The sequence below is a fragment of the Monodelphis domestica genome, chromosome 1 (genome assembly GCF_027887165.1).
Source record: "Monodelphis domestica isolate mMonDom1 chromosome 1, mMonDom1.pri, whole genome shotgun sequence".
NCBI classification, from domain to species: Eukaryota; Metazoa; Chordata; class Mammalia; order Didelphimorphia; family Didelphidae; genus Monodelphis; species Monodelphis domestica.
The window spans coordinates 696526030-696553625 of NC_077227.1; the positions used below are offsets into that span (position 1 = coordinate 696526030).

General features: G+C 43.0%; 1 protein-coding gene across 2 annotated transcripts in view; it reads left to right on the plus strand.

Annotated features, from left to right (window-relative positions):
• Positions 1-383: 383 nt before the first annotated feature.
• PLA2G15 (phospholipase A2 group XV) overlaps positions 384-27596 on the plus strand; it is a 40628-nt gene continuing 13415 nt past the window's right edge. The window contains exons 1-2 of one of the 2 annotated variants that reach the window (XM_001374230.5): positions 384-702; positions 26100-26256. In XM_001374230.5, coding sequence (XP_001374267.2) covers positions 540-702; positions 26100-26256 — 320 coding nt within the window. In that variant the 5' untranslated portion in view covers positions 384-539. The remainder of the gene's footprint in view (positions 703-26099; positions 26257-27596) is intronic. The other variant, XM_007477227.3, reaches the window with a different exon arrangement.

Here is a 27596-nt window from a genome sequence, read left to right on the forward strand (position 1 = left end):
CCCAAGGAAACGTGGAGAAAACTGCGAAGGTCACTTCAAGTCTCACGCACAAATTCCCTGAAACGTTCTATTATGTGGAGTGTCCCCAAAGTCTTAATGCATTTTTCAGCTAAACAAAGTTAAAATTGCACACGCTGTAAAATGTCCTAAAGAATAAGTATCAAAGCATAAATCCGGTGGTGATCGTTCCATGACAGCACGGTCTCTCGATTCCAGAGTCCCTTCGCAGGCCAGGGATGAGTAAGGGCCGGGGTAGCCCCTTGGACTCTGGCGTTAGGGGTTTGGGAGTCACAAGGAACCAAGGATCCATCAGTGCTTTCGGCATTCGACGCGATCCGCCTGCTCCCCCTCCCGCCTCCAGGGGCGGGCTCGGGGGTGTGTTCGTGGACGCTGATTGGCTGCGTGGTGGCTGGCGGTGGGGTTAAGCTCGACGCGGGGCCGAGGCCGGGGGTCCCGCTGGAGCGGCCGAAGCTAAGTGAGGGGCCTAGAGCCCTAGGTGGAAGGAACCCAGCCGAGCTGCCCGTCCCCGCGCGCCCGCCATGACCCCCCTGCCGCCGCCTGGCAGCCCCTTCGGCCTCGGCCTCGGCCCCGGGCTGTCCCTGGTCCTGCCGCTGTTTCTGCTGTTGCTACCGCCAGCGTCGGGCTTGGCCCAGGTGCCGCCTCCGCAGCCCCCAGCCCCGAGGAGGCCCCCCGTGGTGATCGGTAAGGCGGGGAGGGGGAGTCCTGGAGGCTCAGGGAACTACCTTTGCCCGCTGTCCTCTGCGCCCCCTACTCCGAGTGTACCTCTATCCTCTCTACCATCCCCCCTCATCTCTCCAATCAGGAGCTTCCTCCTCCCTGTGTACCCCCTTCTTATCCCTCCTCACGCAGATACCCCCTCCCTGTGCACCTCCTTCTCCCCATGCACCCATACACCCTTTCCATGCCCCATCCTTAACCCTCTCCGCTCGGGGCCTTCTTTCTTTCCCAGGTCTCCCTCCTTCCTACGCACCCCCACTTCATTCCCATGTTTCCCTCTTAACCTGCCCTTCTGAGGGTTCCCCTTGTTCCCACGCACCCCCTTCTCCCTATTCTCCTTCTTTAAACCCTCCCCGCTCAAGGCCCGCCCCCCTTCCTCTGGTCCTTTTTTCCCCCTTCCACCCCATCTTTTCCCCATGCCCTCTCCTTTCTCTTCCCCACTTGGGGTCCCCTGCCGTCATCCTTTCTTGGCTCTGATTCTCCCCTCCCCCCACTTCAGCCACTCTCCTCCAGCCTCTCTGCTCTCCCTCTTTCTCCTCCACTTTACCACCCACCCAGGGGCTCCTTCCATCCCAGAGCCCAGGGGGGGATACCGACTACTTTATGTCACCTCCCCCCTTCCCTGGGTTTTCCACCCAAGGCTTTTTCCCTCTCCCCAACTCCCTGTGCTCACCCTCCCACGGAGCCCAGACACATGAATACTTAATGCCATCCCTCCCTTACCTTGGGAGCCATCCCGTGCTCATCCCCAAGAATCTCCTTCTCTCCTCCTCATCCCTCTCCTTTCTCTCAGCTCCCTACTGTGAGGGGGAATGTTTCCTATCACCCCCTTTCCCACTGATCACCTCAAGACTTCTTGTCTTCCCCCTCCTCCTTGCTTCCTCCCACATCTCCCAGTCTTTCTTGCCCTGGTTTCCCCATCTAACCTATCCCCTACTCACCCCTGAGCTCCTTTTCTCATTATAGGAACAGCTAACTTTGTGAAGCTAGCACTTGACTTCTTATCTCATTCACCAGCCAGTGGAATAGGTACTTTGTTTCCCCCATTTTACAGATAAAGAAATTAAGGCTAATTGAGAGTAAGGAACTTGGCACAGCTGGTAAGCTTCCAAGACAGTCTTGGACCACTACCTAGCTGTATGACCCAGAGTGAGTCATTTAACCTCAGTTTGCTCATTTGTAAAATGGGAATAATAAAAACACCTGCCTCCCACATCACTGGAATATCTCACTGCTTAATATTGCTCCTTTCCCATTGTTGGGCTCCCACATTCACTCAAGCTGTGACTCAGTCATCGATGGTTCCTGCCCTGTTTACTAAAACAAGTGCACCTCTCCTTTTATTGCCCCTTTGGGACCCCCTCTTGTTTCTGCCACCCTCCAGATGCCCACTTCCCACTCTTCCCGCTCCAGTCCACTCTCCTTTAATCAAGCTCAGAGAGCTCAGCTCTCCTGTCTGCAGGGAGAGAGACATTCCACAGCCTTCATAAGCCATTAATTTAGGCCAGGAAGGGACCTTGGACATCACCCCTCCCTCACCACTGCCTCTACGCCCTCTTTGTGAGCCTCCCTCCTTCTCCTGACTTCCTCCCTCCACACTCTTTACAACCTTTCCTTTGTCCTTTTATTGTCCCTTCCCTTTTTTACTCCCCATAATAGGGTGGAAACTGCTATGGATTTAAAGTTTGGACCTGTGTTCAATTTCCATTCCCTGGGACTGTAGCCATCTGGGCCTCACTTTTCTCATCTGTAAAAATAAGAATGTGTGTGGGGAGGCTGTGACCAGTTCCTCCAGGGCCTGAGGGTTGTTTTATGCATTAGTTTCTTCATCGCCCTCATGACTTGTCTGTTCTTTGACCCTTGAGGGCCAGAGGGAGAAAGCCAGAGTTTTTTTCTAGCCATCCTGTGACCTGTGCCTTGGTCCCTTCAAGTATATTACAAGGGGCGAATGCTGGGACTCACCGCTCTGACCTTTGGAGCCAGGGCCAGGGAGAGTAGAAGGGAAGGGAAGGGGTCATACTGGTGACCAGAGGATGTTTACAGTGGGAGGAAGGGCAGTACCCCTCCCTCCCAACTTCCCTCCCTTCCTTGCCCTTCCCTTTATTGGGGACCGTAGTTCTCTTTTCCACTTTTGGGCCCTCATGGGGCCTTTGCCTCAGAGTTGGTGAGTAGCCTTTCTCCCTGGATAATGACGCTTCTGTTAGTTTGCTAGTGACAAAGCCGGGCCATGTGTGGTGCCTCTGCCTGAAACTGGGCTTTCCATCAGAGATAACTTGTTTGAGGTGGGTTCCCTGGGACAGGATCGCAGGGTACTTGGCCAAAATGACTCCATGGTGGTGTGGAGGACACCGGTCAGTGAGCCTGTGGCCAGCAGGGAAAGAGAAAGAATTGCATTTTCATAATGGTTGGAACTAGAAGGGACTTTAGAGACCATTTAGTTAACCTCCCTTGACATACAAAAACTAAGACCCACATTGTTAAATCACCCAGGCACATTGGGTGATATGTTGAAGAGCCAGAATTCTAACAAGATCCCAAATCTAGGAGGCAGCTAGGTGTCTGAGAGGATTAAGAGCCAGGCCTGGAGTTGGGAAGTCCTGGGTTCAAATCTGGCCTCAGACACTTCGTAGCTATGTGACCCTGGGCAAGTCCCTTAACTCCCAATGCCTAGCTCTTACCACTCTTCTGCCTTAGAACCAACACATAGTAATGATTCTAAGACAGAAGGTAAAGGTTTAAAAAAAAATCCAAAATCTAAGGGCCAAACCAGAGCACTCTCTATGGCATTGCCCTACCCACCATCTCTGCCTTAAGTCCTGCGCGTCTCTGAGACACAAGGATCTTGAATCCTAGTGTGGGCTGTTAAAATGGAGCAGCAGTAGCAGACCCAGGATGAACAAACTGTCAGAAGGCCTTCCTTTTAGGCAGGGCAGAGAATGGAGAAATCTTCCTTCCTGCTCTTAACAAGTCCCTCTATGCAATTGGTGCTCTGGTGTCTCAGTGAGAAATCTGCTTTTTGTCTTGAGCTTGCGGAGTGCTACTCCTGTTCAGCCTTGATAATGCCGCTCTGAGAACGAGGCATTAGCTGTGGCTCAGCCTATTTGCTTGGCTTTGGGGGCTTACGTGGCCCCTGACTCCTAATGCCTGGAGCACTTTATACATTTCACACTGAGTGCAGCTTCAGCTCTATCCCCGAAGTGTGAGTCATCAGTCACTAGGACTTGAGTGTAAGTGATCCCTGGAAAGGGAACTGCCGGAGAAGGCTGGGGTTGTGAGTGGTGGTGCTTGTTTTAGGTAGCGAGTTAGGCTTATCGCTTCCATCTCCTCCCTGGTGTGGGGCTGGGATCTGTGATTGGGGTCTATTCCTGGGACTTGTTCTCAGGGAGAGGTGCTGGCCCAGTCCTGAGAGAGGGGGACAGAGAGATGCTGGAGGCCATCATACCCATCTTATTTATCCTTCTCCCCTTGACACTGGGAAAAGACTGCTGAGCCTCGAAAGGAGAGGTGAGCTATGGGTGAGAAGCCTCCTTATCCTGTGAAATAACAGGCTTGGTTAGTTACTGATGGACTCCTGTGACCTATATGTAGGCTTAAAAGAAATTCATTGATGTCTTTTGTTTTTACATTGCCTACATTTATTTCCTTATATATCCCTCTCCCCGCTCCCAGAGAACCCTCGTGTTTTTATAGCAAAGAATAAAAAAGAGAAATAAAATTTAGCAAAACTAACCAACACACTGAAAAAGGCTGACACCCATAGTTCTCTGCTTCTTGGCAGGGGCTTGGCCAAGAGTGGGACATTTCTCTTGTGGGCCTTCTTTACAAAGAGAGACCCTGGAGCAAAAGCTGGTATGACCTGGAGCTTAAGCCTGACCCTGCATTGTCATGGGCTGACTGACTTGCTGGGTGCTCGTCCTTTATAAGGAGGGTGGTTAGAAACGTGAAAATGAACCTAGGACTTTCTCCCTGGCTGTAGATGTGATTCCGATCATCGAGGTAGGACCATGCCTTGGGGTTCCTGTTTTCCCAGTGAGCCCCTACATGGGATCCCCTTGCCCAGTGCCTTGGGGTGAGGGGGCTTGCTTTTCTTTGTCTTACAGAGGATCCCAGCCACCCCTGATCCTTTGCTGGGGGACTTGCCACCTTGATTCCACTTTGTAAGTTTTCATTTTTAATAATTTATAGTCTGTTCATAGAATAGCTGGTACAGTGGATAGAGCCCAGGCCTAGGAATCAAAAAGACTTGAGTTCACATCCAGCCTTGGAAATGTACTAGCTATGTGACCCTGGACAAATCACTTAACCCTACTTGCCTCAGTTCCCTCATCTGTAAAATGAGCTGGAGAGGGAAATGACAAACTACTCCATTATCTGTGCTAAGAAAACCCCACAATGAGGTTATGAAGAGCCGGACATAAGTGAACAACAGTAACCTGCCCACTCCTGCCATTTAATTCTCCATTGCTCAGTTTCAAGATTGTTTATCATGACTCAAAGTGATAGTGGAAGTTCAGGGAGAAGCTGTGAGTCATAAAAAAACAAAACTCAGTAACTATCTGAGGTAGCCCAGCCTCGGCCTCCCCCTAATCTCCAGTTCAGTTCTGGACCCAATTCATTGTCTCTTTGCGTGTTTATCCATTCTTCAGTATAAAAACAATGAACAAGGACGTTGGGCATTCCTGTGGACATAGGCAGAACTTGGAACTAGTAGAAAATTCAGCCCAAACACTGTTCTGGGAACAGCCTATTTGAATATTTCCTTGAGGTCATTTGTATCTTTATTTCCTGGAGGAATATCCATTTTTAGCCATCTTATTGAGGAAAGATCAGGGAAAAGAGAAATCAGAATCCTTTGGTTTGGTTTTCTCGAAATTTTCTCCATGCCTTATTTCTGGATATCCTGTTAGCTCCTCCTTCCCCTTACCTCCCCCAGTGAGCCTTTCCTTGGAGCAAAGTCAAACAGTTCAGCGAAACCAATCAACTCAAACCTCCTGTATAAACTGGAAGCAACCTTATAAGTCAGCTAGTTCAGGTTCCCCTTTTAGAGTGCTGAGGCCCAGAAAGGAAGAATGATGTGTCAGGGTTACACAGCAAATTCATAGCAGGACTTTAACTTTAACGGCAGGGGCTCCTGGACTTCTACATCCAGGGGTTTTCATTTTAGCACCACATATCAACAGTCAGGTTCTGCTCCTTGTTGACAGTTCAGGCCTCCTGGGGAAGGAGCCAGAAGCTATTTGCCACAATAAAGGCTTTAGATTAGAGCTCTTAATTACTCTGCCTGGAAGTTGAGTTGTGGGTTGATACCACCCTGACTGTGAGTATAGCTTAGCCAGAAACACCTGACTTAGTGACAGGTAGATAACTTGTAAATTGTATGCGGTTCCTATTTTCACCCATTCCCTGAAGACCTAAAATTAGGGCAGGAGAGAAACCAAAAAAGATGTCCCTTTCTTAAAAAAAGGGGCATATTCTAAGCTGTGGGTGGCAGGTAGAAGACATTTTTGTTACCTTTAAATAGTCTCCCTCCTTTGTTTTATTTAAGGGCTTCTTAAATCTTGTGAGTCACAGTTACTATGATGTTTTGATAACTGTAAAAGTTGCTTGCAGCTCCCCTCTTCTGGGCCATCCCCACCTGCTCCTTGGGGGTGGGCTCACTGCCTTCTCAGAGCACTGGTGCCCAATTTATTGGTGACAAACGTGAGTACAGCAAGCTGGGAATGGGGAGCACCATCTGGAGTCAGAACTGCCCCAGAGCCTCTCACTGGCTGCGGGGAGTTTCATCTCTCCTGGACAAAAGGGTGCTTTGTTTCTTTAGTTCAAATTCCACCTCTTCCGAAAAGGTTTCTCAATCAGAAAACCCCTCCTTCTAAAGTCCTATTGTTTATCAGTCTACAAGGATTCACAGTACTGTGTTGGGGAGGGGGCTCACATAAAAAGAAAAGTGGAACGCTTCTGCCCTCCAAGAGCTTACTTTCTTTTCTAGAGTGGGCGTCAACAAAAGGCACCCAAATAAATCCTCCTTGGAGAAGGGGTAGGGATGAGGGAGGCAGGGCAGGAAAGAACTTGAACTTGAACTCAACTTTGAAGGAATGGTGAGGAGGGAGAGCACTTTAGGCCTGGCACATGACCAATGCAAAAGTATGGAGTAGGATGATGGCATATTGAATGTGTGAAGAATAGCAAGGAAGGTAGGCAAGTTAGTGCACAGAGTACAAGGGAGATGGTTAGTTGTGTCCCATTCTGTGTGATCCCATTGGGGATTTTCTTGGCAAAGACCCTAGAGTAGTTTGCCATTTCCTTCTCCAGTTCATTTTATAGATGAGGAAACTGAGGCAAACAGGATGAAGTGACTTGCCCAGGGCCACCTAGCTAGTAAATCCAGTCTGAGGCTGAATTTGAATTCAGGAAGATGAGTCTTCCTGATTCCAAGCCCACTGTTCTATCCACTGAGCCACCTGGCTGCCTCTAAGGAAGATAGCAATGTGGAAACAGGCTGGATAGGTCCATGGGGTAAAGAGCTTCAGCTGCCAGACAGGGTATATATTTCATCCCAGAGAAAACTAGGGATCCTGTGGAGTTAATTGAAAAGAGGGTTGATATGGTCAAGACTTGTGCTTTACAAATATTATTTTGCAAGTTGGTTAGAGATTAAATGGAGTAGGAAAGGGACCAAGGTCCAACAAACCTAATTCTTGGAGGATTTTGAAATAGATCGGGTGAGGAGATGCAGACCTGTACTAAGGTGGTAGCTATGAGTCTCAGTGGGGGAGGGGGTTCTAAAGCTTCCTACCCTTGTGCTAAATACCTGGGATTAGATTATAATTACTAGATGGTCTAATAAAAAGATGGTCAGCTCTTTTAGGGCAGGGAGTGTTTGTCTCAGTATCCATAGGATTTAGCCCAATATCTGGCTTAAAAGCTTATATTGACTTAATACAGAAGCAAAGGCAAACCTTTCTAGTGGGGGAGAAAACCCATTGGGAGAGCAGTGGCCAAGGAGGGTATGTGGGTGGGGAGAAGTGAGATCCACACACCTGCTTCTGGAACTGTGGCCAGAGGTTATTGGATCATCCTCCTGGGCTCCAGAACTGTAGGGGGCAAAGGGGGAAGAAAGGGCCTGTCAGAGAGGCCCAAGGTGCTGATGGTTGTCAGAGACAGGATATTCAGTGTCTTTTCATTAGGTCTCAGGGCCTCTCCAGGCCCCAGGAACTTTGCTGATATGATGGGAGAGGCTGTGGAGAGGACATTCAATAAGGACTGTGGAGGCAGAATTGACAAACTCTAGCAAGTAATTGGATGTGGGGGGTGAGGGAGAGCATCTCTCACTGGGAATTTATCTCTGTTTTGGGTTGCTGTTAGTTATCTTTTCATGTGGGTTTATCTCATTTCACCAGCAGCATTGCTAGCTCTTTGCGGATGAAAACTGCCTTATTGGTTTCTTTGATGCTGCCAACTGTATAGTCTTGATGCTAGTGGCACCCAGGAGCAGTCACTCACTACCCAGCAGGAATTCGTATCTTTCCCATACTGTAACTGGAGGCTTTGACTCTTAAGGGAGCAGAGGGTTTGTTGGGGCAGGTGAGTGGACTGGTTCTGTTGTCTTACTTTCAAAGTACCATAGACTGTTATTAAAAGTTGGACAGAACCTTGAATCATTGAATCATCTGATATCCCTGTTTTACATATGGAGAAATTGAGACTTATTGAGGCAGTCATGTAAAGAGCAAACAGAGCCATGCTCTGAAGTCTTCTAAGTCTGTATCCCCAACCCCTCCTTTTACAGATAGGGAAACTGAGTCTTGGCCTGTCCAAGGTCAATTCTGATGGTCAGTGGTAGAAGTGGGGATAGGAGCTAGCTGTCCTGTTCTTTCTACCTTACACCATGGTTGTTGGCTCCAGATTGGTGCCATTCAAGGGTAACACTGGTCATTGTCTTTCCCCTGGGTATTACCATAGTTCCTTTTTCTGGTCAAATATACACTCCACCCTAGGGTGTAACTAACCCAAGTCTTGGCAGTCTCTGTCCTGAGATTGCTCTTGATTTCTGATGGGCAGTCTCCAGCCATTGGACTAACATTCCTCAGGCTCTGGCTTGCTCTTCCTTAACTCTCTGGCCCTCCTCCTCTCTCTCGATCAGAACTCAGACCTTGGAGACACGAGGAGAGAATTACATTGGAGTAAAATTTCCTGGTCCACCTTCCTTCTGACTTCCAGGTATAGCAGGTTTTGACTTCCAACGGGGATAGGGGTTAGAACATCCCTCCTGGGTAGGGACTAGGGCACTGGAAAAAGAACAATGAGGCTTTCTGTTCAAAAGAGATATTTAATGAGACCTAGCTGGGAGTCCTGGCTTCAGCTCTGTGACTACAGGCAAGCCATTTTCCCTCTTGTAAGTCATAATCTCCTCATCTGTAAAATGGGGGTATTTATATCTGACCTTGTAAAGAAAGTACTTTGTAAACTCAGAAAGCTCTATAAAGAATCCTAATCTATGCTACCTACCTCCAGATAGAACTGTTGAGGTCAGATGGATGCAGATCAAAGTGTACTGTGTTTTACATCAGTGTATGTATGGTTTTATTTTGGAGTGTTGATGATATACGAGTGTGCTCTTACAGTAATGACCAACATGGAAGTGTGTTTTGCATAATAAAAATACAATTTAAAAAATTCTATTATAACTTATGGTAGTAGTAAGAGTGACGGCTCTGAATATCCTTGTGTTCATTTAGTTTCTATAGGAGTAAAGTGATTTGGGAATTGATTTTCCTTCAACCAATTCCCTGACTCCTTTGGTCATATAGCTGTAAGGCAATATATATTATGTCTTCAAAACCATATTTAGTGAGGTGCAGTGGGAAAGGTATTGGCTTTGATGTCAAAGCATTTGGGTTCAGTCTCTTGTCTCTGGTGTCTACCGCCTGACTGGCTGTGGTCAAAACACAGCCTCCCTGGGCCTCAGTTTCGGCATGTATAAAATTAAGACCAGCTATCTAAGCCTATGAATAAAAAGGTATTTATTAGCTATCTATTTCCTGTGAACATAGACTTCTTTTTTTTTTTAACACCTTCTATCTTGATATCAATTCTAAGACAGGGAGTAGTAAGGCAATCAGAGTTAAATGACTTGCCTAGGTCACATAGGTAAGAAGTGTCTGAGGTCAGATTTGAACTTAGATCCTCCCTAGACCAGGCCTAGTGCTCTGTCCACTGTGCTGTCTAGATGGATAGACTTCTAGATCTAGATCTAGATGGATAAGCCAAGAAGGGGTGTATGTGGGGGTTTTCTGTATAGTGTGATGGTCAATTCCAAGGTGTTTTATAGAGGAAATAAGCCCAGAGAGGTTAAATAACTTTACCAATATCACAAAGAGAGTTTTGGGGCAGAGTTGGAGCTATCTCACTCCAGAGTCCATGCTCTTCCTAAGGGAAAATTTGTCATTCTGCTGCCTTTCCGCTGAAAACCTTCTGTGTCCCTGAGAGAAAAAGTCCCTGTACCATCCATCCATCCATCCTTCCATCCATCTGTCCATCTGTCCATCCATCCATCCATCCATCCATCCACCCACCTTTGGTTCTTGGCTGCTCACATTGCCTGAGCTACCCCATGAGCAAGGCTGGCTGCTAGATATAAGAAGTAAAAGCTGTGGTTTCCAATCTTGGAAAATTGGACATCCTAGATCTGAAAAGATAACCAACAATACACTGCAGTTTTTCTTTTTATAATCCCTCTCTGCTATTGTATACTGAAATTCAGTAGACATTTTTTAAGAACATAGTACATGGGATGGCTAAGCAGCTCAGTGTATAGAGAACCAGGCCTGGAGATGGGAGGTCTTGGGCTCAAATCCTGCCTCAGATCTTTTCTAGCTTTGTGACCCTGGGCAAGTCACTTAATTCTTATTGCTAAGCCCTTACAACTCTCTTCCTGCCTTGGAACCAAAACACAATATTGATTCTGAGACATAAAGCAAGGTGTTTTAGTTTTTTTCCTTACCACTTTTCCTCTGCCACTTTTAATTCTTTTTTGAAGTCTTCCCCCCCCCCCTTTTTTTTTGTAGTTTTAAACATTATTTTATGTGGTCATTTTCATTCATTATTCATTGGAAACAAAGATCATTTTCTTTTCCTTCCCCCTCCCCCTCCAGCCATCCCTCCCCTAGCTGACACGCGATTCCACTGGGTATCACATGTGTCCTTGATCCGAACTCATTTCCATGTTATTGGTTTTTGCATTAGGGTGTTCATTTAGAGTCTCTCCTCAATCATATCCCCTCCACCCCTGTAGTCAAGCAGTTGCCTTTCCTTAGTGTTTTTACTCCCACAGTTTGTCCTCTGCTTGAGGATAGTGTTTTTTTCTCATAGATCCCTGTAGATTGTTCAGGGACATTGCATTGCCACTAATGGAGAAGTCCATTATGTTTGATTGTACCACAGTGTCTCAGTCTCTGTGTACAATGTTCTCCTGGTTCTACTCCTTTCACTCAGCATCACTTCCTGGAGGTTGTTCCAGTCTCCATGGAATTCCTCCACTTTATTATTCCTTTTAGCACAATAGTATTCCATCACCAACATATACCATAATTTGTTCAGCCATTCCCCAATTGAAGGGCATCCCCTCATTTTCCAATTTTTGACCACCACAAAGAGCGCAGCTATGAATATTCTTGTACAAGTCTTTTTCCTTATTATCTCTTTGGGGTACAAACCCAGCAGTGCTATGGCTGGATCAAAGGGCAGGCAGTCTTTTATCGCCCTTTGGACATAGTTCCAAATTGCCCTCCAGAATGGTTGGATCAATTCACAACTCCACCAGCAATGAATTAGTGTCCCCACTTTGCCATATACCCTCCAGCATTCATTACTTTCCTTTGCTGTCATGTTGGCCAATCTGCTAGGTGTGAAGTGATACTTCAGAGTTGTTTTTATTTGCATCTCTCTGATTATCAGAGATTTAGAACACTTTTTCATGTGCTTATTAATAGTTTTGATTTCTTTGGCTGAAAACTGCCTATTCATGTCCCTTGCCCATTTTTCAATTGGAGAATGGCTTGATTTTTTGTACAACTGGCTTAACTCTTTATAAATTTGAGTAATTAGACCTTTGTCAGAGGTTTTTGTTATGAAGATTGTTTCCCAATTTGTTGCTTCCCTTCTAATTTTAGTTACATTGGTTTTGTTTGTACAAAACCTTTTTAATTTGATGTAGTCAAAATTATTTATTTTACATTTTGTGACTCTTTCCAAGTCTTGCTTGGTTTTAAAATCTTTCCCTTCCCAAAGGTCTGACATGTATACTATTCTGTGTTCACCTAATTTACTTATACTTTCCTTCTTTATATTCAAGTCATTCATCCATTCTGAGTTTATCTTGGTGTAGAGTGTGAGGTGTTGATCCAAACCTAATCTCTCCCACACTGTCTTCCAATTTTCCCAGCAGTTTTTATCAAATAGTGGATTTTTGTCCCAAAAGCTAGGGTCTTTGGGTTTGTCATAGGCTGTCTTGCTGAGGTCATTTACCCCAAGTCTATTCCACTGATCCTCCTTTCTGTCTCTTAGCCAGTAGCAAATTGTTTTGATGACCACTGCTTTGTAATATAGTTTGAGATCTGGGACTGCAAGGCCACCTTCCTTTGTATTTTTTTTTCATTATTTCCCTGGATATCCTTCTTCCAAATGAACTTTGTTATGGTTTTCTCTAATTCAGTAAACAAGTTTTTTGGAAGTTCAATGGGTATGGCACTAAATAGATACATAAGTTTGGGTAGGATTGTCATTTTTATTATGTTAGCTCATCCCAACCATGAGCAATCAATGTTTTTCCAATTGTTTAGATCTAGTTTTAATTGTGTGGAGAGTGTTTTGTAGTTGTGTTCATATAGTTCCTGTGTTTGTCTCGGCAGATGGATTCCTAAGTATTTTATATTGTCTTGGGTGACTTTAAATGGAATTTCTCTTTCTAATTTTTGCTGCTGAACTGGGTTGGAGATATATAGAAATGCTGATGACTTATGTGGGTTTATTTTGTATCCTGCAACTTTGCTAAAGTTGTTGATTATTTCGACTAGCTTTTTGGTTGATTCTCTAGGATTCTTTAAGTAAATCATCATATCATCTGCAAAGAGTGTCAGCTTGGTCTCCTCATTGCCAATTTTAATACCTTCAATATCTTTTTCTTCTCTAATTGCTACTGCTAGTGTTTCTAGTACAATATTAAATAGTAAAGGTGATAATGGGCATCCTTGTTTTATTCCTGATCTTATTGGGAAGGCTTCGAGTTTATCCCCATTGCAGATGATGTTTGCTGATGGTTTTAGTTATATACTGTTTATTATTTTTAGGAAAGGCCCTTCTATTCCTATACTTTCTAGTGTTTTCAATAGAAATGGGTGTTATATTTTATCAAAGGCTTTTTCTGCATCTATTGAGATAATCATGTGATTTTTGTCGGTTTGCTTGTTAATATGGTCAATTATGTGGATGGTTTTCCTAATATTGAACCATCCTTGCATTCCTGGTATGAATCCTACCTGATCATAGGGGAACCCTTGTGATGACTTGCTGGAGTCTTTTTGCTAGTATCCTATTTAAGATTTTTGCATCTATATTCATTAGGGAGATTGGTCTAGAGTTTTCTTTCTCTGTTTTTAACCTGCCTGGCTTTGGGATCAGTACCATGTTTGTATCATAAAAAAGATTTTGGTAGAACCCCTTCTTGGCTTATTCTGTCAAATAGTTTGTATAATATTGGGATTAGTTGTTCTTTGAGTGTTTGATAGAATTCATTTGTGAATCCATCTGGACCTGGGGATTTTTTCTTAGGGAGTTCTTTGATGGCTTGTTCAATTTCTTTTTCTGATATAGGATTGTTTAGCTAATTTATTTCTTCCTCTGTTAGTCTAGGCAATTTATATTTTTGTAAGTATTCATCCATTTCACCTAGATTGCCATATTTATTGCCATATAATTGGGCATTGTAGTTTTTAATGATTGCCTTAATTTCCTCTTCATTAGAGGTGAGGTCTCCCTTTTCATCTTGGATACTGTCAATTTGGTTTTTTTTTTATTAGACTGACTAGTACTTTGTCTATTTTATTTGTTTTTTCAAAGTACCAGCTTCTAGTCTTATTTAATAAATCAATAGTTCTTTGACTTTCAATTTTATTGATTTCTCCTTTGATTTTTAGGATCTCTAATTTAGTTTTCATCTGAGGATTTTTAATTTGTTCACTTTCTAGTTTTTTAATTTGCATGCCCAATTTGTTGACATCTGCCCTTCTTAATTTGTTAATATATGAACTCAAGGATATAAATTTCCCCCTGAGTACTGCTTTGGCTGCATCCCATAGGTTTTGAAAGGATGTCTCACCATTGTCATTTTCTTCAATGAAGTTATTGTTTCTATGATGTGTTCTTTAACTGGTTTTGGAGAATCATATTGTTTAATTTCCAATTAATTTTTGATTTGCCTCTCCATGTACCCTTACTAATTATTATTTTCATTGCATTGTGGTCTGAGAAGGCTGCATTTATTATTTCTGCCCTTTTGCACTTGTTTGCAATGTTTTTGTGCCCTAATATATGGTCAATTTTTGTAAATGTACCATGTGCTGCTGAAAAGAAGGTGTATTCCTCTTTGTCCCTATTTATTTTTCTCCACATGTCCACTAACTCTAATTTTTTCTAAGATTTCATTCTCTTCTCTCACCTCTTTCTTATTTATTTTTTAGTTTGATTTATCTAGTTCATATAGAGGAAGGTTCAGGTTTCCCACTAGTATAGTTTTTCTATCTATTTCATCCTTGAGCTCCTCTAGTTTCTCCTTTAGAAATTTAATGCTATGCCATTTGGTGCATACATATTGAGTACAGCTATTTCCTCACTGTCTATACTGCCTTTTATCAGGATGGAATTACCTTCCCTATCTCTTTTAACTAGATTTATTTTTACTTTGGCTTTGTCAGATATTATGATTGTGACTCCTGCCTTCTTTTTATCAGTTGATGCCCGATAGATTTGGCTCCATCCTCTTACATTCACCCTATGTGTATCTACCTTCCTCATGTGTGTTTCTTGCAGACAGCATATGGTAAGGTTTGGGATTCTAATGCACTCTGCTATTCGCTTATGTTTTATGGGTGAGTTCATTCCATTCACATTCAGAGTTATGATTACTAGCTGTGTATTTTCCAGCATTTTGATTTCTACTCCTGGTCCTGCCTTTTCTTCTTTCACTATTTCCTTCTACACCAATGTTTGTTTATAATCATCCCCCCTAGTTCCCACCCTTATTTTACTTCCCTTTCTACCCCCTCCCTTCTTATTCCCCTCCTTATTTTCCCCTGTAGTCTTTTTAAAATTGCCCCCCCACCCTCTCCCTCCCTTGTACTGCTTCCCTCCCCACCAGTCTGTTTTTTACCCTTCTACTCCACTATAGGGCTCAAATCTATTCGCTGCCTCAATGGATTGGATTGTTCTTCCCTCTTTGGGTCAGTTTCAAAGCACGTAAGAGTTGAGTATTTCCTATCTCCAACCTCTTTACCCTTCCAGAGTATCGATGTTCTCCCCCCTCCCACCATGAGCTTCTTTGTGACATATAAATTTACCCCCATTTGTTTCTTTTCCCATTTCTTTTAGTATTAACCTCTTTTTTTAAAGCTCTGGTTGTGTATACATACACACACAAACATGTGTATTTATGCATGCATATATCTATATACCTATTTATGTCTTGTCCTTTCATCCTATATAGTTTGTCACTGTTCCCTCTAAGTGTAATTCTTCTAGCTGCCCAAGTGATAGCAACAGTTTTTAAGAGTTACCAATGACCTTTTTTCTTATAGGGATACATATCATTTTAACTTATTGAGTCTCTTTATAAATTTTTTGTTTTTGTTTTGTTTTTCTTTTTCCCCTCTTTTCTAATTATCTTTTGATGATTCTCTTGAGTTCTGTGCTTGGACATCAAATTTTCTGTTCAGGTCTGGTCTTTTCTTTATGAATGCTTGGAATTCTTCTATTGTGTTGAATGACCATACTTTCCCCTGTAAGAATATAGTCAGTTTTGATGGGTATTTGATTCTTGGTTGTTGACCTAGTTCCCTTGCTTTCCAGAATTATCATATTCCATGCCTTTTGGTCCTTCAGTGTGGATGCAGCCAGATCCTGTGTTATCCTCACTGTGTTTCCGTGGTATCTGAATGGCTTCTTCTTAAAGCTTGTAATATCTTTTCTTTGGTCTGATAGTTTTTGAATTTGGCTATAACATTGTTATATATTATATAACTGTGTTGTCAGTTGGGGATTAAATACAGGAGGTGATCTGTGGATTCTTTCAATCTCCACTTTCCCCTCTTGTTCTAGGATATCGGGGCAGTTTTCCTGAATAATTTCCTGTAGTATTATGTCCAGGCCTTTTCTTTTGTCATGGTCTTCTGGTAGACCAATGATTCTTAAATTGTCTCTTCTCGAATGATTTTCTAAGTCATCTGTTTTGTGAATGAGATGCTTCATATTTTCCTCAATTTTTTCATTCTTTTTGTTTTGTTTTATAGTGTCCTGCTGCCTTGTGAGGTCATTTAATTCCAGTTGTTGTATTCTGGTTCTTAAAGACTGGATTTCATCCCTGGCTTTTTGGTCATCCTTTTCCTTCTGGTCTGATTTTCTTTGAAGGTCGTCTTTCATCCTCTTTACCTTGTCTTTCATCTCCTTTGCCTCATTTTCCAGCTTGTTGATTTTGGCTTTCAAGGCACTATTTTCTTGTTTTAGTTCAAGTGCTTCTGTTTCCAGATGACTTATCTTAATTTTTAAGTTTTTTCCCCAATTATCTTCAGCCTCTTTTAATTGTGTTTCGAGTTCTTCCACACCCTGTATCCAATTCGCTGGGATTTCTGATTTATTGTTTGCTGATATCTTCCCCTCTGTTCCGTTTGCTGAGTAGAAGCTGTCTATTGTAGTTTCTTCTTTTTCTGTTGTTTACTCAAATTCACCCCTTCTTTAATCCCCGTATTTGTCTCTGCTCTTGCTCCTCTCATTTTTTGGCTTTGGGGGCTTCTGTCAGTCTCCCCTCTTGGAATTTTAACAGGAGATCTTTCAGAGTAGTCTCCTGTGGAGGTTTGTTGGGGTTTGAGCTTCCCTATCCTCTGGAGGCTTTTGATTGGATTAGATGAGGATGGGGGTGGAGCCTAGTGAAGTCTTTTTTTGAGTTCTTCCAGAATCTGTGTCCAATCATATTTTTCTCTTGGACTTTGCATGTGTTTCCATTGTTTTCACTTGCTCCTGTGTGTGCACCTTGCTCTTTGTCTCCATAAAAATTCTTTAGAGTTAGGTGCTTTCTTTGTTGTTTGCTCATTTTCCCCATCTAATTATAGATGATGTGATGGTCTGAGGGCTGAGAGCCCCCTCCCCCTGTTTATTCAATTGACCCTTGAAATACTGATGGCTTAAGGACTTGCCTCAGGCTTAGGTGTAAACTTTTGATCTCACTCTGATCTTCTGATCTTGATCTGGGCAGGGGCTGGTCAAATTCTAGCCCCAGGTTCTAGTTTTTGGTCTCACTGTGTACTTGATCCAGTCAGGCACCCTTGATTGTTCTGTCTTGGTGTTCACCCTGAACTTTAAGGCAAAAACTTTAAGCAAAAAGATCAGTACTTAGTACTTTAGGCCCTACCCCAAGGTGTGAACTAAGTCCTTATCCCAAACCTAGACTAGAATTCCCTGGGCTAGGGCTCTGGACTTCTCCACAGGTTAGACATTTCAAGGGGTATGGGTTGGTTTGTATTGCTATTTGCCCAGGCAGGATCTCAGGGTCTAGATGTTGGATTGAACTTAGGTTCCAAACCTTGGAGAGCAGATGTGGGATATGGGGATATGGGGATGTAGCTTGCTCTTGGCTTGCTCTTCCCTCCTTGCTACAGCCTTTTGCTGGCTCTGCTCTCCTCTCACTCCAATGCCCCAGATGTTCTTTGCCCACCTTTTGGGTTTTTCTTTTCTTGAAAGTTGTTTAGCTCTGTCTCCCTGTTGGTTCTTTCACTCCTGTATTCATTTGTAGAGATCTTTTTTTTTTTTTAAAGAAACTACTATGTTCCCAGTCACTCTGCTAAGTGCTGGGGAGACAAAGAAAAGGCAAAACCCCAGAGGCCCCCTTCTGATGGGGGAGATAACATGCAAATCACTAGGTACAAACAAAATGCTGGCAGGATACATGAGAACATTTCTTAGGTACTAAGAGGAAGGAGACCTGGGGATGGTACTCCTTGCAGCCTGACATTTTTACTGAGATGAAGGAAACCCAGAAATGCCAGGCAAGCCAGAGAGGAAGGAGAATATTCCAGGCCTCAGAAACAGCCAGTGGCAATGCCCAGGGTCTGGATGGGACAGACAGAGCCTCTTGTTTGTGAATCTCATCTCTTGTTTGTGGATCACAAACAGCTGGGGAAAGTGAGGGGAGGTAGGGGTTGGGGCTGGGCATGCAGGAGGGCCCAGCATCATTTTACATTTGACAAAAGATCCTGAGCCATGTTGGCATAGAGGAGAGCCTGGAAGTGGCAATGGAGGAGCAAGGGCTCTGTTGACTCTTCTACTAGAAAGTCCAGGGTGGGAGGGAAAGGGCAGCCGGTCACCAGGAAGAAAGGAGCAACTGTGTGCCTGCCACCATGCCAGTGTGCTTCCCCATTTCCATTTAATTCTCACTCAGACCCTGGAAGGGAGGTGCTCTTATTGTCCTCATTTCACAGTTGGGGAAACTGAAATGGATGGGTCATGTCCCTTGCTCAGGGTCATATAGCTTGTTAAGTATCCAAGGCTGGATTTGAACTCCCTGACCCAGCATTGCCCAGGCAAAAGTCAAGGAGGGGTCAGATGATAGAGAAGCCTCAAGACTGATGCCAGCTTGTTTCCCAGGAAGCAGACATTCCAGAGAGCACAGAGGTACTGGGAGGGAGTCTTAGAGGAGGCTTGGTGAGGGCTGCAGAATCCCTGGAATGGAGAAAGGTTGATGGGCAGAAAGTATTACAGAAGAAAGATTTCAGGGAGGTTATCCTCTTGGGGGGGAGGGGAATCATCTGTGTCCAAGAGGAGTTGTGTCACAGTCAGAAAAGGAGATGGTGGGCAAATGGCTTCAACAGGGCCTGGGTGGCCAATAAGGGTACCTGGCATGGGACATGGAAGCTCTGGGACGCTAGGAAGCTCCCTTCTCTAGCCATTGGTGGAAATGGTCCCACTAGTTGCTTAAGCTTCAATTAATTAATTAATATTATGTATTAATTCCAAGGCAGAAGCATGTAAGGGCTAGGCAATAGGAGTTAGGTGACTTACCCAGGATCACACAGCTGTCTGAGGCCAATTTTTAACCCAGGACCTCCTGACTCTGGGTCTGGCTCTCAATCCACTGAACCACCTCGATGTCCCCTCTAAAGTGGTTTTAAATGATTTCTACCATCCTTTGAGGATACAGAAAAGCCCATTTTATAGATGAGAAAATAGAGATTTAAAAAGGTAAAATGATTGGCCCATGAAGAGGTTATAGTTGGGACATAGTGATCTTAGAAGATTTTATGAAGGAAGTAGGGTTTGCTCAGGCTTAGAAGGCTAGGTAAAATTTAGGTCAGTGGAAAAGAGAAATGTTCTGTATTGTGACAAGGAAATCACTTTAAAAGACTGATATATATTAATTTAAGGTCGCCAAGGAATTCAGCTATGTAATTCCTTAATGAAAACTCAAGTCAGCAGTCAATCTTTTATGGGGTTCTACTTTTTCTTATTTTACTCTGCAAGATGGTCAGCATAAAGAATCATTGTCCTTTAAGTGGCATATAAGATGGTATACTTCAAGGCAACTTAAAACTTATTTTTCAAATTTTAAAAAGTTATTGGTTGTTTATATTTTATTTAAAAATTTTTAAATTAAAAAATTAGAATTCCAAAACAGAAGAGTGGTAAGGGCTAGTCAGTGGGGATCACACAGCTAAGGAGCATCCAAGGCGACATTTGAACCCAAGATCTCGTCTCCAGGCTTGGCTCTCTCCACTGAGCCACCTAGCTGCCCCAAAGTTTTCTTTCCATAAGTGTAGTAACAATTTAATTAAGACAGTCTTAAGTCCAAGAATGTATTAGATCATAATTGCTGGCTGCTGTTGAGCCACTGCCCATATTTGTCATTTCTTACCTTGGTTGGTTTCCGTCACTTTGGGATAGATGACTCCAGATTGTGCAAAACTGCCAACCTGATATGGGCAGGGCCAGATGAGTGAGCTTCTTCCTGTCAGACTAGTTAGCTCAGCTTCTCAGTTTTGGGGGCAGTGTTTGTTTGGTTAGCTTTGCTCTCTTTCCCAACCATCAGGCATAGTCTCAACTCAAGTCCAGCCCCTCCGCCAAATCTGCAGTGAGTCCAGGGGGGAAAGAGTGGGTTAGAGGGATGGGATGAGTAAATCTGGCCTTGCCTTCATGGACAGAACAGCTCCATCTCTGTTACTTATTGCTGGGGTGGTCTTTGGGGCAGTGTGACAGCTTCTTTCTGTTCCTTGATATCTCTTCCATTCTTAAATGAGGGGAGTAATAAAAAAATTTCAGATAATTTAGATTTCTGTATAATTGATCTCCCTTGTATGATCCTATGTATTTTAATCATATGCATTTAAAAACATGATTCTGAGAAGGGTCCATAGGCTTCTGCAGACTGCCAAAGAATCCAGGACCCACAAAAGAGCTGAGAGCTCCTGCTTTAGACACATCTAGCTCCAAGTGCCTTCAACTCCAAATGTTATTATGAACTCAGAATGTCCAGCCTGCTGCCAGCAGGACAGAGTCCCTGGGGCTCAATTTCTGAGCATACCTACTTGCTAGGGGAGAAAGAGGTAATCACAAAAATCCTCTGGTTCTGGCCAGAAGATAGAGTGGTGGGTCAGCAGAATGGATTAGGTACATCATACACTAGCAAGTGACGATAGTAATCTAGTGTTTGGTAAAGATCTAAGCTTTGGGGACAGGAACACACTGATAAAAATGACTGGGAAAAACTGGAAAGAAAGTAGGTATGTAGACCAACTTCTCATGCTATTACCTGTCAGATCTATGGATAAAGGAAGAATTTATGACCAAGCAAGAGAGAGAGGGTCACAGGAATTAAAATGGATAATTTTGAATTAAAAAGTTTTTATACCAAATACTAATAGAACCGGTGCAGACAAGATCAGAAGGAAAGTAGGAAACTGGGTGGAAAAAAACCAACTACTTTACAGCAAATTTCTCTGATAAAGGCTTCACTTCTCAAATGCATAACATTTCAGGAGAAGATAAAATAGGAATGGCAAAGGAATCTTATGCTAGAGTAGCTAAGGGACACAATGGATAAGAGGACTGGTCTTTGAGTGAGGAAGACTGAATTTAAATTCTTTTTTTCCCCTTCTATCTTAGAATCAATATGGTATATTTGTTCTAAAGCAGAAGAGTGGTAAGGGCTAGGCAGTGAGACTTAAGTGACTTCCCCAGTATCACACAGTTAGGAAGTATCTGCTGAAGTCATATTTGAATCCAGGACCTCCCATCTCTAGGCCTGGTTCTCTATGTACTGATCCACCTAGCTGCCCCCTTGAATTCTAATTTTGCCTCACATGCTTAGGAACTATTTGAACCCTGAGTAAATCACTTAAACTGGCTCAGCCTCAGTTTCCTCATCTATAAAATGGGGGTTATATAATATATAATCATATATATTATATATATATATATATCACCTATATAATACATGTATAACCCAGTGGAATTGCTTGTCAGCTCCAGGAGGGAGGAGGGAGAAAACATGAATCATGTAACCATGGAAAAATATTTAAAAAAAATACCATGTAAATTAAAAAAAACACTGTATCTGCTCTGGCATAATAATAATGATAATTTGTTGTAAGGATCAAATGAGATAACATATGTAAGGTTATTTTCAAACTTTAAGATGCTCTAGAAATGCTAGCTAGTATTGTTAAAGAATTCTTTTTGGTTGTGTAAGGAGAGGAGGAAGCAAAGTAGTATAGAATGGAAAGAACTCTGTAGTTTTTTATTCCTGACCCTTCTCCCGACTCTGACTAGGGACAATTTCTCTAAAACTCTCTTCCTCATTTATGAAGGATGATGTTCTCCCTTTGAATTGTACTTGGGAGTGTGTAAAAGACATCTGCACACAATGTGGCAACTTTCTGTAACACTTTGTATACAGTATTTTCCCTGCGTTTCATAACAAGCTTGTGGGTGACACATTTAGGTCAGGTGGTGACTTCCCTGACCCTCAATGTGCTCATCTGTAAACATGGAAGAGAGGATTCACTGGAGGCTGCTGGGATGCTCCAGGGATTGTGCTGGAGAGCTCTATAATCTTGTGCCCTTTCCATAGTCAGGCTCTGGCTCTTAGATGGTGCAGTGGAGAGCATGCCAGGCTTGGAGGCAGGAAGATTCCTCTTTCCTGAGTTCAAATCCAGCCTTGGACTCTTTCTAGCTATGTGACCTTGAGCAAATCACTCCCTTCAAACTATATTTACCTCTGTTTCCTCATCTGTAAAATGAGCTGGAGAAGGAAAAGGCAAACCACTCTGGTATCTTTGCTCAGGAAACCCCAAATGGGGTCTTGAATCAAACATAACCAACCAACAACAACAAGAACGTAGTTGGTCACTGTGTGTAAAAGGTATTGAATTGCCTAGTTTCCTTCCCAAATAAGGCAGACTGAAGTTCCTGTTGCCTGTTTGCTGTTGGCGATTTTGTCCTGCCTTCTTGAGCAAGGCTGTCACTTGAAGTAGCCTTTTGACCTCCTTAAGGCTAGAAAATTGTCTTTTTGACACTCTTCTGGCTCTTTGGGAAAGTTGGAACAGAGCCCTTCAATGTGCAGGTTCAGGCAAGTCGGGCTTAAAGCCAGGGAGGCAGTTATTCCCTACTTCTCCCAGACATACATACCCCTGTTACCTGGGCTGGGGGAATGTTCCAGAGATTACACATTCAAAAACTCATGATTGAGGGAAGATTTTTGGGTATTGAGAAACACTAGCTCAGGAATCCTTCCCAGAGGGTGGTTAGAAGAATGCAGTCTTTTCTCCTTGATCAGTGCATTTCCCCCACTGGATAGAGGCTTCTGCTTCAATAGCTTTTTCACAACCCCTATCTTGTAACAGAGGTATAATAATAATAAAATTCAACACATTAGCCATGTTGGAAAATACACATACCCTTTTCTGCCTTTACCAAGAGGAAGGAAGCTTGTGTTGCCACCAACTCTCCAAAGTTATCTTTGGTCCCTACCTTGATTAGAGTCCTGGGTGATTTCTTAAGGGACTTCCATGACACTCTGGGGATTGATTGGCCAGCATCTATATTGAATCTCCTAGGTAGACAGACACTGGGAGCATGCATGCCTCTTTAGTGATGGAAGTTCTTTAGCAGAAATGGGCTATTCTTGTTTCAAGGAGATGGATTAGGAGAAGAGCTCCCTTCTCTCCTGCCTTCTCTGTTTTCTAAGACTTTTAGACCTCTGTTATCTAGAAGGGATTGTGAAGAAAAGACTTCAGTGAACAAAAGAGTTCAGACCCCAGCATTGGGGCCTTAACCCAGGTCACAAGACATCACATAAATCAGTAAAGGGACAAGGAGGAGAATAAACTTTTTAGAGAGAGCCTCCCATGGGTCCAGCATTGTGCTAAGTGCTTTTTGTAAATATCTCATTTGATCTTCACTATAACCCTGCAAAGTGGGGTTTACCCCTAATTTATAGTTGAGGAAACTGAGGCAGAGGGCTAAATGACTTTCCCAGGATCACACAGTGTGGAAGTATGAGGCTGAATTTGAACTTGGGTCTTCCTAACTCTGCTTTGATCCTTAGCTTTCTCCTTTACCAAATGACTAAATCTCACTAAATATATTCCACTGAGTCATTAGTTCCCAATCTTTTTGTCCCTAGTTTTAACTTTTAAAAATTTTACCTTTTTTTAATTGATGTCTTTGTTTCTAAAGCATTTCCAAATCACCTGAAAATATATCAGAAAGCCCTGAGTCTAAACTGTGACCCAAGCTAAGTCTCAAGTTCTTTTAGCCTCAATAATAAGGGGGGGGCTCCCAATAGCACCTTCCTATATGGCTTTTGTGGGGCTCAAGTGATATGACACATATGTCTAGTGCCTCCCTTCCCCCTCCTAGCAAGGCTGTCCCTTTTAATAAAGATTTAAACAGAAGCATTCAAGCCCTGGGGATACAATAAGATAGTGCCTACCTTTAAGGAGCTCCTTATCTAATGGAGGAGACAACATCCCAACAGATATACAGAACCAGCTATAGACAGGATAAATAGGAGATCATTAACTTAGGGGAAGGCTTTGGAATAGAGGGTTTGGGGAAGAGAGTATTTTAGTTGGGATTTAAAGGAAGCCAGGGAGGTCAGTGGTCATTCTGCATCTTGTCATGCAAGCTGAAGATTCTTTTTTTACATAAAAATTTCATGGACCTTCCACTTGTAGTTTAGTACCCTCTGAGAATACATATGACAACAGAAGGTAAAAGTCAGTAACACTTTTAAATGACTTGGTATTTTTGCAAAATCTAGATACATTTGAAAAAGTAATAACATGTGGGAAACATTATTCAGTCTCCAGAAGGGATATTTTCTATTATACTGAGTCTTCTTATATATTTTGTTGGCTTTCTATAAAGATTAAAATTTCAGTGCTTGGTGCCCGTGGGTTCTGAGGGCCCATGCAATAAGGGAACTATTAGGCTAGATGATTTCTTATCTTCCTTCCAACTTTAATTTCTGTTATCCTCTAAGTGAGCTTTTAGTAAGAGATTTTATCTACCAGCTTGTAAAGTTCAGAGCCTGGGTAATTTGTATTAGTGAAATGCTTTGCTTGGTTTGGACTTTTAAAATGTGTTCTCATCCTTTAAGGTTGATGCCTTGCCCAGGGGGGAAATCAGGAGACAAAGGTTTGGCACCTGGAAAACCAAGCATGCCTCTTCAATGACAGTTTCTTAGGGTCATGCCCAGAGCTGGCTGTACATGAATTACAATTCCTCTGACATTGAACAATAGGGAGAAAGGTGTTTGGGGTATAAATTGAGAGTAAGCAAGTTATTTCTGGGAAATATGACTTCCCAGAAGTATAGGGCTCTGCACTGGCAGAGAAGGAAAGAACTTGTCAAGACTAGGAAACATGGCGTCTGTCAATCTTGGGGAAACCCTGTATCCCAGTGGTATTTGTCAGAATTGGGCTTATGATTCCCTCTGCTGACTGTCTCTTGGGATTCTATGGGGTATTGAAAGAGGCTAAGCAAAGGGCTGACTGCTTTTTCTTCTTCACTATTCATAGCATGACATAGTACACCACTTGGTCGGCAGTCAGATTATGCGGTCTGTCTCAGGGCTGCCATTTTAAGTTGTCTTTTTGGACAAGTTAGGAGAAAGAAACCTTGAAGGGGGAGTTGCCAGCCATTGAGATGCTGAGAATATTCTCCTAGAGTCACCATCATTATAAGCCAGCATTTACAAAAGGCAAGGCCAGGCAGTCCCTGGTGGTGTTGTTGGAGGTAGAATTCTGGCCTCTTGCCCATAGCTATCGCTAGCCTTCCTCACTCCATAGTCTCACTTACCAGATCATCTGCAGGAAGGGAAGAGTGAGTTGGCTGCTGTTTCTAGAGGAAATCAGATAATTTGATAGCCTCAACCTCCTTAGTGGGAATAGTTATCCTCTGGGGAACCAGAACATGATGAACACTAGCATACAGAAAAATTCCTGCCAGCCTTGAGTAGCTGCTTGCCCTTTATTCCTGTCTTATAGGATAGTCTGTGGTGAGCCATCCAAAATGGATCTTTTTGTATTCTATGTAGTGCCTATTGACTCTTGCCTTTGATAAGTATTCTTGGGCTAGGCCTTAAAGTATTCATGTTCAGTAATCTTTATTTAGGAAAGTCCATTAAACAGTATTTAAAGGTGAAGGCACAGTATTAGATTTGGAATCAGAAGGACTTAGATTTACATCTTGCCTCTCCTACTAGCTCCTACAACCTAACTAAGTAGGTTGTTTTCCTTTTCTGAATCTTAGTTTTTCTAAATCTGTAAAAAGAGTGGATTAGATGATCTCCAAGATCTAAGTTCTGATCCCAATGCCTTCTGCTGCCTTTAATTTTGTCCTGTTCCTTTGAAGTGACAGACAAGCATCTGATGGCCAGGCATGGCCTAGGAGAAGAGTAGTTGATCAGGGACTCTGAGACTACAGAGGGAATTTCAGTAATTCTTAGATATGGTCCCCTTGGCCAGAGTCCTAATGGTACATGATTCCCGGAACCATTCTCCTGTTACTGGGCATCTCACACTGTGCCTTTTTCTTTCTTGCAGTACCTGGTGACTTGGGAAACCAGCTGGAAGCTAAGCTAAACAAACCTTCGGTAGTCCATTACCTTTGCTCCAAGAAGACAGACAGTTATTTTACCCTCTGGTTGAATTTAGAGCTGCTTCTTCCTGTCATCATCGACTGTTGGATTGATAACATCAGGTGGGCCTCAAACTTTGGCTGGCATAGTAGACAGGCCAATTATTTCCTTTGGGAGAACCCCCCGACTAATTGTTGAGCTTCATTCATTTCAGTTGGGTCTGACTCTCCACTTGGGGGTTTTCTTGGCAAAGATACTGGAGTGGTTTGCCATTTTCTTCTCTAGCTCATTTTATAGATGAGGAAACTGAGGTCAACTGGGTTAAGTGACTTGCTCAGGGTCACACAGCTAGTTAGTGTCTGAAGCCAGATTTGACTCGGGAAGATGAAACTTCCCGACCCCAAGCCCAGAGCTCGAATCTACTTTACTACATAGCTACCCAATAATAATAGCACCAATGTCCACTGTTTTGAGGGTCACAGGAGATAATATTTGGAAAGCCCTTAGCAAACCTTGAAGCTCTATATAAATGCTAGCAATGATTACTATTGTTATTACTCAGTAAGAACAATCACAGGATTTAGTTCTGGTAGGGACCCTTGACTGCCTCTAGCCCCAACTCCTGGAGAAACTGAGGCCAAGTACTCTGGTCTGTGCCATGTAAGGGGGAAAAGGGGTTTTATTTTTAAAGGATTGGACTTTATTATTTAAGAGTGTAGTTGCCAGAAATGTGATTAATTCCAAAGAGATTTTTATTTACAATTTATTTACAAAATGTAGAAAGAGTGAAGCAAGAAATCAGAGAGAGGATAAGGATATCTAGCCTGAGCACTAAGTAATTTAGTTTCAGCCGGCCTCAGCAAAACTGGGAAGCAGTCAGTTTCTCAAGAGGATAGGTCTTTCCTGAGGCCAGTCTCTTCAGAAAAAAGCTAGCAGTTAAGAGTCCACTTTTTCACTCACCATGTGTCAGTCCAGTCAGCAGATCCTTCAGCCCCTCTTCACCAGCCTCAACTGAAAAGCATGAAGAATTGCCCTCCAGCAGAAGAAGAAATTCAAATTGAACTCCGCTACAAGAATCCCCAACTCTCTTTTTAAAGGCATTTTCTCTTGCGTGACTTCCCCTAATTCCACATCTACCAATCAGCTGACACTCTGCTCTAGGACTGCCCAGAAGGCAGTTAGTCAATTCTGATTCGCTACCCGCTATAGCACACATGGGTCACAAACCTCCCACTTCATGATTAAGTGGGATATTTGCACTTTTGGTGATTAGATCTAACTGGGCAGATCTTCATACTTAACTTTTAAGTACCACACTTGCACTTTTTGTGGTTGAATCTAAAAATAGGCAGGTCTCCATTCTTTTAAGTAGGGTGTTTACACTTATGGGGATTAAAATCTAAAAATAGACATGAGTTCCATGTAAATATTCACAATTAGGGAAGAGCTAAGTACCTTCATT